The sequence below is a fragment of the Tenrec ecaudatus genome, chromosome 3, assembly GCF_050624435.1.
Source record: "Tenrec ecaudatus isolate mTenEca1 chromosome 3, mTenEca1.hap1, whole genome shotgun sequence".
Classification (NCBI taxonomy): Eukaryota; Metazoa; Chordata; class Mammalia; order Afrosoricida; family Tenrecidae; genus Tenrec; species Tenrec ecaudatus.
The window spans coordinates 161,461,703-161,474,750 of NC_134532.1; the positions used below are offsets into that span (position 1 = coordinate 161,461,703).

The 13,048-nt window shown below is 38.9% G+C and overlaps 1 protein-coding gene across 8 annotated transcripts in view; it reads right to left on the reverse strand.

Moving 5' to 3' along the window:
* Positions 1 to 13,048, reverse strand: part of ADGRL3 (adhesion G protein-coupled receptor L3) — a 1,168,212-nt gene that overhangs the window by 561,030 nt on the left and 594,134 nt on the right. For 6 of the 8 annotated variants that reach the window (XM_075544262.1, XM_075544260.1, XM_075544258.1 and 3 more), the window contains one exon: positions 10,232 to 11,032. The exons of the other annotated variants lie outside the window; for them this stretch is intronic. In XM_075544262.1, the coding sequence (XP_075400377.1) occupies positions 10,232 to 11,032 (801 nt within the window). The remainder of the gene's footprint in view (positions 1 to 10,231; positions 11,033 to 13,048) is intronic. 8 annotated transcript variants of the gene reach the window in all.

Consider the following 13,048-nt stretch of genomic DNA (forward strand, 5'->3'; position numbering starts at 1 on the left):
TGATTGAGGAGCCCTGGAGGCATAGTGGAAGTATGTCCATCAGTGGTTCCAACCCACCCTATTCCGTGAGAGACAGACGAGGCCTCTGCTCCAGGAAAGACATACAGCCCAAGAATCCCCGAAGGGCAGCTCTACTTTGCTGTACAATGTCCTGAACTAGAATTGACTGGATGGCGGTGAATTTTAAGTTTTTTGTTTATAGAATAATACAGAACCATAACTTCTCTATGAAGTACAACGGTGTCCAGTTTCTCTAGACTAGAGTATATCAATATGTATACCCTAACATAATCTTTTAAATTATAAAATTTAAAAATGGAGTATGTTTAAAAACATCACAGATTATTTTATATTTTTACCTAGTGTTGCATTTTACTAAAGTGTTTTATGTATAATGATGTAAGTTTCTTCAGACATTTCTGATTACACACAAAGGCAAAATAACATTAGAAATGATTATGAGAAAGGTCATTAAATCAATTAATACCTAATACCTCACCAACATTTATATGTTTTGATAGGTTTATGGAAAGATAAATCCAAATTTATTGTTTACATATCTGAGTCACATGGAATTCCCTATGGAAAACTCAGGACAAGTTGTATTTTCAGTGGGATAAGTAAAAGTTATGGCTTTAGCTATGAATTTAAAATTGTACAGTAAAAAAGATTTTACTTGTTAGTTATATATTTTGAATTATTAGTTCATTAATACTATGAATTTAGGCCTAGTGGTGTAGTGTTTATGTGTTGGGCTGTTATCTGCAGGGTCAGCAGTTCAAAGCCACCAGCAGCTTGGAGGGAAAAAGACTGGGCTTTCTACTCGTGAAACCCACAGGGCGTCACTATGCATCAGCACTGACTCATGCTCGGGCAGTGAGTGAGAATGAGAATTGAGTGGAAGAATTATTATGAGGACACTATTTGTGTGTGTGTGTGTGTTTTAATCATTTTGGGGGGGCTCGTCAATTCTTATCACAATCTGTACATACTTCCATTGTGTCAAGAACATTTGAATATTTGTTGCCATTATCATTCTCAAAACATTTGCCTCTAATATCGGCTCCTCATTTTCCCCCTCCCTCCTCACTCCCCCTACCTCATGAACCCTTCATCATTCATAAATTATTATTATTTTGTCATATGTTACACTGTCTAACGACTTCCCCCGCCCTCTTCTCTGCTGGCCATCCCCCAGGGAGGAAGCTATACGTAGATTCTTGTAATCAGTTTCGCCTTTCTACCCAACATTCTCTCCACACTCCAGGCATCACCACTCTAACCACTGGTCCCAAAGGAGTCATCTGTCCTGGATTCCCTGTGTTTCCAGTTGCTATCTGTACCTATGTACATCCTCTGGTCTAGCCAGATTTGTAAGGTAGAATTGGGGTCATGATAGTGAGAGGGGGGAGGAAGCATTTAAGAACTAGAGGAAAGTTCTATGTTTCATCATTGCTACCCTGCACCCTGACTGGCTCATATCCTCCCCACAACCCTTCAGTAAGGGGGTGTCCATTTGGCTACCGATGGGCTTTGAGTCTCCACTCTGCACTCACCCACATTTACAATGATATGATTTTTTGTTCCTTGATGCTTGATACCTGATCCCTTCAACAGCTCATGGTCACACAGGCTGGTGTGTTTCTTCCATGTGGGCTTTGTTGCTTCTGAACTAGATGCCTACTTGTTTATCTTTGAGCCTTTAATACACCAGATGCCATATCTTTTGGTAGCCAGGCACCATCAGCTTTCTTCACATTTGTTTATGTGTGTGTGCGTTTTTAAGCTCATACTATTATTTGTTAACCCTATTCTATTTAAAACCCATTCAAAAACAAAGAGGAAAGTAAATATCAAACTTAGTGATTCCTACTCAACAGGAAGTGCATAATATTTAAGCCTCATTTCGTTGTGCTAATGTGGGTACAAGTACAGAATTCTAGTTGGAAGCTCAAGATATTCCAAAATTTCTCTGTAGCCACTGGTGCCAACTCTGCTATCATGTGCTATTAATGAGCAACACAACTATTTCTGTTCCACCTGTCTGCCCTCTGGGGGACATGCTGATGAGCGGAGGGAGGGCTCCCGAAAGGACAGCTGGTGAGAGTGGGGAACCTATTCCCAATACTCTCTAGTTTGAGGCCTGCATTCCATATAGAAATGATTTTGATTACATCCTTTCCCAATAATGACACACATGTATCAGGAGACATTCTTCTGTGTAAAGACATTGATAAGCAGGGAGCATTTGGTTAACATTACCTTTGTGTCTCATCTCATTAAGAGGACAGTCACCGAGATGTCAGACACATGTCAAACGGGGGCCCAGCTGCCCAGAGTCAGGTCCAGGTTTGCTTTTAAAGGACAATGATTGGGAAAAGCAGAGGATGCCATTCTGGAAATGTTAACCCTTAATTAGGAAGCAAGACAAACAGAGGAAAGGTAAAAATCGAACATAAGAGAGCATCCAGTTGAAGTTCTGTGGCAAGGGAAATTTTCGCTGTGCTCCTGGAAAAATCACCGGCAGCAATGTCCTTCAGGCAGCAGCTGTCACGACAGGCAATGAAGAAGCCGCCGCGGAGAGGGAAAGGGAGGTGCTCAATAGACAGGCAAACAGCTGAAGCATAAAAATGCAGACGGAGCTGAAATTAGCAACAAGTAGCTGGCTGTATTTTCTTTTTGCAAAGTTCAGCCTAGCAACTGAGATGGATGTAAATTGAACTTTAGAGACAATGTGGCATTTCAAGTGGAACGGCGAAGCCATCATAACCCACAGGCGGAAGACCAGTTTGATGTAAGACTCCACTCCTTTCTGGCTCCGTTTCCTGACTAGGGTGCATCATATGTAACTAAACTGCTAAGGAAGCATATTCAGCTACCTATTAAACACGTGACAGTTTCAAAATGTTCACGATTCTCTGCCCAGCACTCACATTACTCAGCTGTCAAAGTAAAGGGCTGGGATATATGATGTGAAAATTACATTTTAACGAGGTGTCATGTGTGTTTAAAGTTCTTATTCATCACTACATAGCCACAGCTTTTATGAGAGAGAAGAATGCACTTAATTAGCATATTATAAGGACAGATGGTTCACCTTACCTCATTGTTAAACTATTATGTGTAGGCTTTTGTTTGTTGTTTTAGATTTCACTATTTTATGCACATCCAGCACGGCTGGTACAGCGGAGTATTCCTTGGGCTATTAGGCACAACGTCGGCAGTCGGCACCCATGGGCCACCAAGGGGAGAAGGCGTTTTGCTCCCACAGGGCAGTTCTGCTCTGTCCTAGAGGGCTTCTGGGAGTTGGAATGGACTTGGTGGTCAGGAGTTTCTTTTTTAATTATCTGATGCATAAGCATGGTTATATTTACATAATTTCAATAATGTTGTGGACATTATTTGGGAAGCAGAAGAGCAGCTGCAAGACAGTACCTACATGCCTTTATCATCCCATTATTAGTTTGATTGCTTGCTGTGTTTCAATATATTTTCACCAATGGATTTTTAAAATTCTTAAATTAGAGATACTCATTTAGAAAATGTATCTTGGCTTTACTAATTGTTCCATTCACTGTCATCCTGCATGTGGTACCTTATTTATTTATTTATTTTTAGGAAATGCTGGAAAGCATTCGTATGCTTGACAAGGAAATGTCAGATTTTTCAGTGGACAGTGTGATCGTTAGATAATTCATGACAACTTGAAGATATACAAAAGTGTATGGCGGCACACGACCTGTCCATCCGGGCAAACAGCCTGATAGTGCCTCCTTGGGGGTGTGGGCTTCTCATAAGGCGCCCCCTAGGAACCTTGCCCTCTCTCTGCCACAGACCCTGAAGTTGCTGGAGCCCTGCCATGTTTCCACAGCTCTTGGATCCACAAGACTGCATCCACCAGCCTGCATCATTGCATGTTGCTGTGTGAGACTGAATAGGGATTTACAGACTAATATCAGACTTAGGGACTTACGTTGGACTGGGCTTGGATGCTTTCTTGATGTATAATTACTTCTTGATATAAAGCTCTTTCTTGTACATATGGGTTTCTCTAGTCAATCAGGCTAACATATAGTTTGGAAATAAATTACAAATATTAAAGAAACTCTTTTTTGAGGGGCTATGTATGAATTGGCACATGATGATCTGAGTGAAAGAATAGTTAACAGTCAAAGTCAGCCAACACCAGTAACTATCAATAGCTAATGGCAAGTGATTCATCCACACTTCACCCACGAAACTGAGTGTACACATCTATATATCTATATACATATATATTCATGATGGCAAATGCAGAATTACTCAAACTTTTCAATGCTATTATTTGGACGTTTTCAATGTGTAGCTACAAAATATGTTCAGTAGAGGTTCGTAATAAATGTAAAATTTATATTTTTATAAGATACAAAGTAAGCTCAGGTATAAATACATTTGGGAAAAAAAGATGTGATAGCTATAAATCTATCCCATCTAAATAGGAGGAACATTTTAAAGTTTGCTTTATAATTACATCCCCTTGAATACAAGCAGTTTAGATACAGGTGCCCAACGCTGAATCTTTTTCTTTAGGGAAATTGTATTTTGAAAGAATTAATAGGCACATAGGTGTACAATGTTCACAAAAATCCTTGTAAATAAAAAATATATAAGAATATGAGCTTAACTACGATTCTCCTTTCTGTACTGCACCCCTGTATGGTCTCTCATTTCTGCTGATTAGTTCCAAAAGGCAGCTTCAGTTGGGTGTTAATACCCGTGGACACTTCTCTTCAACACCCACTAGAGGTCCGTGGGAGAGCCTGGGTGGTGCAAACTGCTGACCCGCTCAAGCTTTAATCAGAAGGCTGGCTCTTCAAGTTCACGAGGTGACACTGAAAAAATTCCATCAATCACCCATTCAAAACTCCATGGAGCATAATCCTACTTCAACACTATGGCCATCGTGCTGTGAACTGTCTGAAGGTTGCCACCGTCTCAAACCGAACCAAACTCACCGCCATCCAGTCGATTCTGACTGTCAGGGATGCCGAAGGAGAGGGTCGAAATGCCCCAGCGGGTTGCTGAGACTGTGACTGTATGAGAGTAGAAACCTCATCGTTCTCCACAGAGAGGCTGATGGTTTTGAACTACCGACCTTGCAGGTAGCAGCCCAACATGTAAATACGACACCACCAAGGATCAGTTCATTCCAATATCTGAGAGACTGTGTGTGTGTGTGTGCGCGCATGCGTGCATGCACGCATACAAGAGCACATGCACACATGAGTGAGGGGCAGAGAGGTGTTGGATGGAAAATTGACTGGAGTGATTTTATAAAACCCTGATGTTTTAAAGGCTCTGAGGACTCGGCTCTCTCACCCCCCTCCCCCTTATTTTTTAAGGAAAAGGAGCAGATATTTATTGAGTGCTTGCTGTGTGCCCTGCATCACTCTTAACAGGCATTGCCACTTGGGGCAGCAGAGCCCATTCTTGTTCAGAGGAACCATACAGGACATGTCATAGAACTGCTACAGAGAGTTTGCGGGCTGGGATCTGTAGGGCAGGAAGGAGCCTGCGGGCCTAGGCTAGCAGTCTACTGGTTAGCAGTAAGTGCTTAATCGCTGTACCACTGAGGAACCTGGACACATTTCATCCATATCAATTAATTTCATTTTCGCATTATTTAAAAAAATACTTTGAGTTTGCTATTTTGTTGAAAGTACAGCATAGCATATTTCTCTTATTTCAGAATAATGTTCAGTGACATTGTTTACATTTTTCAAATTGTGTCAATATTCTCATTTCTGTTCTAGTTGTTTGATTTCCAAGAACTAGAATTCCCTGCCATCCATCCTTCCTCCCAGGTTTTCTTTATGCTTCAGAGCAGTCACTGTCCTCTTGGTCAGGGTCTAAAAGGCTTGAAGATAAACAGGCAGTCATCTAGCTCAGAATCAACAAAGCCAACATGGAAGAAGCACACCAGTCTGTGCGATCATGAGATGTCAAAGATATCAGTATCAGGCATCATCAGGAAAAAAAAAATCTTACCATAGGGAATGAGTCGGGGGGAGTGCGGAGTGGAGACCCAAAGACCATTTGTAGGCCACTGGACATCCCCTTACAGAAGGGTCTCGGGGAGGAGACAAGCCAGTCAGGGTGCAATGCAGCAATGATGAAAAATACAGCTTTCCTCTAGTTCCTAACTACTTCTTCCCCTCCCCACTACCATGATCCCCATTCTACCTTGCAACTCTGGCTAGACCAGAGGATGTACACTGGTACAGATAGGAACTGGAAACAGGAAATCCAGGGCGGATGATCCCTTTAGGACCAGTGGTGTGAGTGGCGATACTGGGAGGGAAGTGGGAGGGTGGGTTGGAAATGGGGTACTGATTACAAGGATCTATATGTGGCTGCCTCCCTGGGGGACAGACAACAGAAAAGTGGGTGAAAGGAGACCTCGGACAGGGCAAGATATGTGAAAATAATAATTTATAAATTATCAGGGGTTCATGGGGGTGGGGAGAGTGGGAAATGAGGGGAAAAAATGAGGACCTGATGCCAGGGGCTTAAGTGGAGAACAAATGTTTTGAGAATGACAAGGGAAATGAATGTACAAATATGCTTTCACAGCTGATATATGTATTTAGTGTGGTAAGAGTTGTACGAGCCCCTAATAAAATGATTGAGAAAAAAATAAAACAGTTGATCTCAGGAAGTAGTTTTGGAGCAAGTTTAAAACGGCATCTCAGGACAACAGTCTCATGGTTTCTCCAGTCTGAATAGGTCTAGTGATCTATCTGGTTTGAGAATTTGAAGTTTTGTTCCACAATTTCTCCCTTTTTTGCCAGGATCCATTTATGACGACAGATCAGAGCATTTGGTACTGGTCGCTAGGTACAATCTAGTTCTTCTAGATTTAGGGTAGAGGAGGCCATGTGTGATGAATGGACATCATTGATCCTAAGACCTGTTCTGTTTTACGATTCTTGGAATCCATGTGATCTTAATAAAACAAATTTAGGGACTAAGTCTCATTCCCCTCATATCCTAAGTATTAGAAGATTATTTTTAGGCATGCTTTCTATGGGCTTTCAGGTAACAACTGGAACAGTATCAACAAACTGAACCTGTTCAGTATTGCTACTGAAGAAAGCTCTGGTGAGTTGCTTCCGTAACATCACAGCCAAGAAAGACGTGTGGCGTTTTCCGGCCTCTGACTCGTGGCTGTGGGTCCGAATACACGGAATGACACTGTGCAACTGTTTCTAACCCATGTTCACATCCCACCAGGGAATTCTTATGTATGCCGGATAAGAATATCAGCTTGTTCCATCCTCTGACATACAGAATAGTTATAGATAGCAGGCGTAGGGCAGAGATATCCCTTAACTTAAAAACTTTCAAATTGTGAATTTGCATTAATAAGAACACCCTAAATACGAGAAGAAAAATTCACAGGCACAGATATCAACAGTAAATGTACTTTGGATCTACAGAAAGAAGATGACTCCATCTGCTCAAAGCATACGTATAAGTTGAGAGGTTTTGTCAGATGTTTAAGAAGATTCACAATAAAATGGCAGTAAGAATTTACAAAAGGCAACGTCTTTGCGAAATGCCACTGTACTTCTCCAGGGAAAACACCCAGATGAAACTGTTTTATGTGGAGAAAGATGAACAGCCCCCATTAATGCTAATTAAAATTCTCCTAGCCACACAAACCATGCATAAAATTTACTTCCGCACTTATTCTTTCCACCTCGAAATTTCAGTAGTTCCAAGCCAAAGATCTAGCTTTTTAATTTAAGCATCCATGCAGGAAAAATGGACCTTTTATTGGCAATTACATTCACAAATTCAATGCAGGTGAAATCTTACTACTTGCAAAACATTGTTATAAACTCACACACACACACCACTGAATTTCCTAGATTGCTATCAATTTGTTTCAGAAACGTATTTTTTACTATTTCTCAATATTTGATACATGATATTTATTTAATGTATGAAAACTGGAACATGTGGACAAGATGCCCCATTTTTTCACTCCTATAAATTAAAAAAAATAAATGAATGGTATAATGCATCTTATATGTACAATTAAATATTTCCCCATTGTGAATGTATTATATTGCTGTGTGTTAGAAATATTTTTTAAACAAGTCTCTAAGTACATGGAAATATACAGTAATCTTACTATTGAAGGATGATTTGTAAAGATGGAGCAAATGTTTGTTCTGCCCTAACAAGTCAAGGCCTGAAAAGTAATACATTTTGACCTATTAATTGCTATAGGCAAAAACACAGCACACACTTTTCGATATACAATGATGGAAAGATTTTGGTGCTAATTCTTCACAGCTTACAGATTGCACTTGGTCTAGTAGATAGTTTTGAGAACTTAATAAAGAGACATTATTTATATTGCAGATTTAAGTTTTTTTCCTCTTTCAGGACCAGTGGTGAGAGTGGTGATGTCTGGAGGGTGGAGGGATGTGGGGTGGAAAGGGGGAACTGATTACAAGAATCTACGAATAGCCTCCTCCCTGGGGGAGGGACAACAGAGAAGTGGGCGAGAGGAGATGTCAGGCAGTGTAACATATGACAAAATAATAACAAATTATGAATTATGAAGGGTTCATGAGGGAGGGGAGAATGGGGAGTGAGGGGAAAATGAGGATCCAAGATTAAAGGTTCAAGTAGAAGGCAAATGTTTTGAGACTGATGATGGCAACAAATGTACAAATGTGCTCAACACGATGGATGGATGTATGGATTGTGATAAGAATTGTACAAGCCCCCAATAAAATGATTATTAAAAAAGGCCAATTCATCATAAATCATCAGCATTGCGAGCCATGGAAATATTGCTGTCAATCTTATTGAGTCCTCTTAGGGATTACTGAGAATGCCAACTAATTTGTCATTCTATCAGTCTAAGAAATGGAAAGTCATTCATTCATCTATACAATTATCCAAACTTAATTAAAAATGGATATTACACTAGTATGGGAAAGGGCAGAAATAATGGCCCGGTTAGAAAACTATAGGAAGCATGAGGAAAGTTGGGGGAGCTGGAGAGCTGGTGACAATGAGCACAGGAGAGAGGTGCGTGCTCTAACATTGACTGTGGAGATCATTGTACGGCTATCTTTAATATGATAGAACGATCAAGTTATATAACACAGGAAAGGTATGGCAATGAACTTTTAAAACTATCGTAAATAAAAGGTAGGTATGCCGTCCTTGGCCATAAGAAAGTTAGACTCTAGTTAAATAAAATGTCTGTATATTTTGAAACTCACTCAGCAGAACGACATGACCATGGAAGCGTGATCAGAACAACGTTCGCAGGAACAGAAGTAACTGTAACTATAACTGAACTGCAATATTATTAGCACAATTTAAACACATGCATTTAGATTTCCATAATACTTTATCTTGAATCACTGCTATAAAGCTAGCTAAAACAGTTTAAATTTAACATAGAACTGTTCTGCTCAGTTGTGGTAGCAGGGAGAGATAATCAACAACTGTAAAAGCCCTTCTTCAGGAAGAAGTTCTAATTCTGCTAGAAAATTAAAGTTTTCTGATGATGCCAAGTTTACTCAGGGCATGAACTTTGAATTTTCATTTGTTATAATAAGAAATATGCATTCTTTTCCTTGTGCTTACCAACTACGTACACTTTTCTATAGTCAATGATGCTTCCAAAAATTAATAGATGGAATTTAAAAATGATGAACATGTCCTATGAACTTTTTGAAGCCCCCTCATATATCAATCAGATACACCCTAACACACGTGCACTCAAACGGAACATACCCCCCAAATACACGCTCTGTGGGCGGGATGAACTGGTGCACAGCTCGGGAAGCACTGGAGCAAGCTTACCCTCTGATAGTTTTGAAGGATGGAGCATATCTGAGGGCGTTGCACAGTTAATTAAATGGGATGAAACTCTACAACCGCCAAGGTCTTGGGTACTTCACCAATCAAAGACCTAACGGGCTGGTCATGAAAAGGCACTTTTCAAAAAAAGAATAATACATTGAAACTAGCTACACAAGAGAGAATGCATAAATTCCTTGTTTATACATTTTTATGACTAAGAAAATTTAGCAGCAGCATTTTTTATTGAAAAGATACGCAGCATTGCCTTAAAACAATCAGGTAAGTCTAATTAAATTGTGTAATATACTTACTGCACATAGGCAATCTCTGCAGGACCACTAAGGGTTACACTTACCGGGTCTACTATCCAGAGGTCCGAAATCCAAGGAGTACTTCACGACGTGATAGTTGTTCCACACGTAGAGCAGGTTGTCCCTGGGGTTGTAATCCACAGCTGCGATGTACTGGTAGGAATTGGGAAAGGGTACATCCACCACGCTATCCTTACTCTGGTCGGTGTTATAGATGTAGTCAATCTTATTCCCTGTGGCCTCATTGTCATCATCCTCATATACAGACTTGACCACATACAGAATCCCACAAATCATAAATGCGTTGGAAGCTGACCTTTTATCATATGCAGTGTCCCATGTCCCTTCAATTCGTAATGTGTAAGGGTTCAATTGGCTAATGACAATTTTACCATTGTTTTGTTCTGTTGCATAGATTACCCATAGCCCGTTCTCATCCACTGCCAAGTCTATGTCAGATTTGCCTCCCCATCGGTAAGGAGAAGTGTCATGGTAATTGGCATTTGCTATGATAGCTTCCCCACTTTTTATTCTAGTCCGCAAATCAAACTTTACTATGTTCCTGGTGCGTTCCTTGTTGAAGAACAGAGCTCCATCATACACTACAAATCCTGTGCCATCCACCCTGTGAGGGAGCTTGTACGTTGTAGTTGGTCTTCCAGCAATGAAGTCATCCTTGGATGAGTACTCAGTCAGGGTATCAGTCCTGTAGGGGGTCCAGGGCATATAGTAAATCTTGTCAGAGGCCTGAAGAGGGTCTTTGCACCATGCCCCAGATTGGTGGTCAGACTCAAACAAATGTTCACTCTGGTACACTCCTTTTAGTAGTCCAGGACAAAGAAAAACTGTTGGAAGGGGAAGAGTTAAAATAATAAATACATTAGTTTTTTTTTAATATTTTGTGATGTATTCTTATTTGTATATACCAGTGGAATGCAACTCTAATCAGAGATACCCACCATTGCCAAGTTATATTCTTGCATTTTTCAGAGAACATTAATATACTTTCACATTAATTTGGCTTTTTCTCACATCCTCTTTCTTCAAGTTCCTGTTAAAATTTGGCCTTTTGGGGAGTAATAGTTTGTATGTGCTTTTTTATTTTTTAAATATTTGTTGCTATGTGTTTTGGATATAAGTATCTAGATGTGACATATGACTATGTATTCTACAGACATAGACCAAATACAAATACTGATACACAAAGTTTTCCATTGACTCACTGAATACCATATCTTACTTCAAAATCTATCTATCTCTTTCTCTCTCTCTATATATATATATATCAACTTTTGTGAAATTAGCTATCCAATTGTTATCATGATATAAAGTACATAGTATTTAAAAGAAAAAAAAGAAAGAAAAAAAAACGCTTTAATACAAGGCCCCCAAATTTCTAACAATCATCTTCTCAAAGCTGGTATAGCACACACAGAGCATGCGACCCACACGATTATAAATGAGTGATGGATGGATACTGGAAGGAAAGAGAAAGGAAGAAAAAGAAAGGAAAGAAGGAACAAGGATAGAAGAAAAGGTGGAAGGTTACAGAGAGGAGCCCAAGATCTAGATTTTAATCAGTTAAAAAAAGTCCTGTTAAATACAGTAGAATTGGAACTTACAAAAACAAAAAAACATGTATCTTTTACTGTTACATGAGAAGAGCATTAACAAAACAAATAAATCAATAAAAAACAAGATTACTGGCTATACTGTTTTGCTGCTCAAACTTCATAATGAATGTGAGTGAGAATCATTGATTCCATGTATTTTAGAATGACTGAGTAACACAGCATGGGAGTTATGGGAACAAAGCACACTTCTCTGATTCATCTACAAAGAAGGGACTAAGAAGCAATATGTCCCAAGGAGCAGTCTTTGAAGCACTCATTTCAAGTGATATTGCTACAAACAAACACACAAGGATCCATAGTGACAGTGTTTGTTTGAGGAGAATACTATCAAACAGATTCATGGTAGAAATTTTAATAGTGAATTAATGAACACTCGTGAATTTTCAAGGAAGAAGTAAGGTGGATGTGCAAATTTCACCAACTAATTGGATCCTGAAAGTCTTTGTCTCCATATGCTTGATTGGGATGTAGTGTTACAATTAACCTCTGATTTTTTTCAAAAACAAACATGTTGAACAATAATCATATAACCCACAGTTATATTTTAAATTATTTTTGAGTGCACTAAAAAAAGCAAACAAATAAAAAACTGCCATTGAGTCAATTCTGACTCACAGCAACCCTGAAACTTTTAGAAAAATCACAAAGAATATGGCTATTAATCCATATTTTAATAATTATAGATTGTTCTATCACATGGATGGCTGGCTCTTTAATAGTTACCATAATCACAGACTTAATGGAAAACAAAACAAGATGAACTTTAGCTAGATTTTTTGAGGTTATCAAAAATTAATTATTAGATTTCATCCTGTTTTATTATTTTTTTAAATAGAAGGTTTGGGCAGAATGTTAAAAGCTACAATTTTCATAGAAAGGACAGGAACAATAATTGATTTACACTCAATAGTGATGGTTCTATGAAATTTTAAAAGTTTTTAAATATGATTTCTTTAATTATAAAGGGTGGGCATTTGCTATTGTCAAAATCCTATATAAAATTTATAATAAAATTGCCAGTCAGTCATTGGTTACTAATTTTTTATGTTAAGAGTCTTACAGAAAACTGTCATTCTCTCTCCACACAGCAATTTTTAAAAATTATAAGAATAAAGGAAATCACAGTAGAATAATGGAAATTGATCTAGTAAAGAAATTAGACAAGTGTAAAGTAATTGCTATATATCACCATCTATCAGATTTTGATGACATCTAAAAATAGAGAGG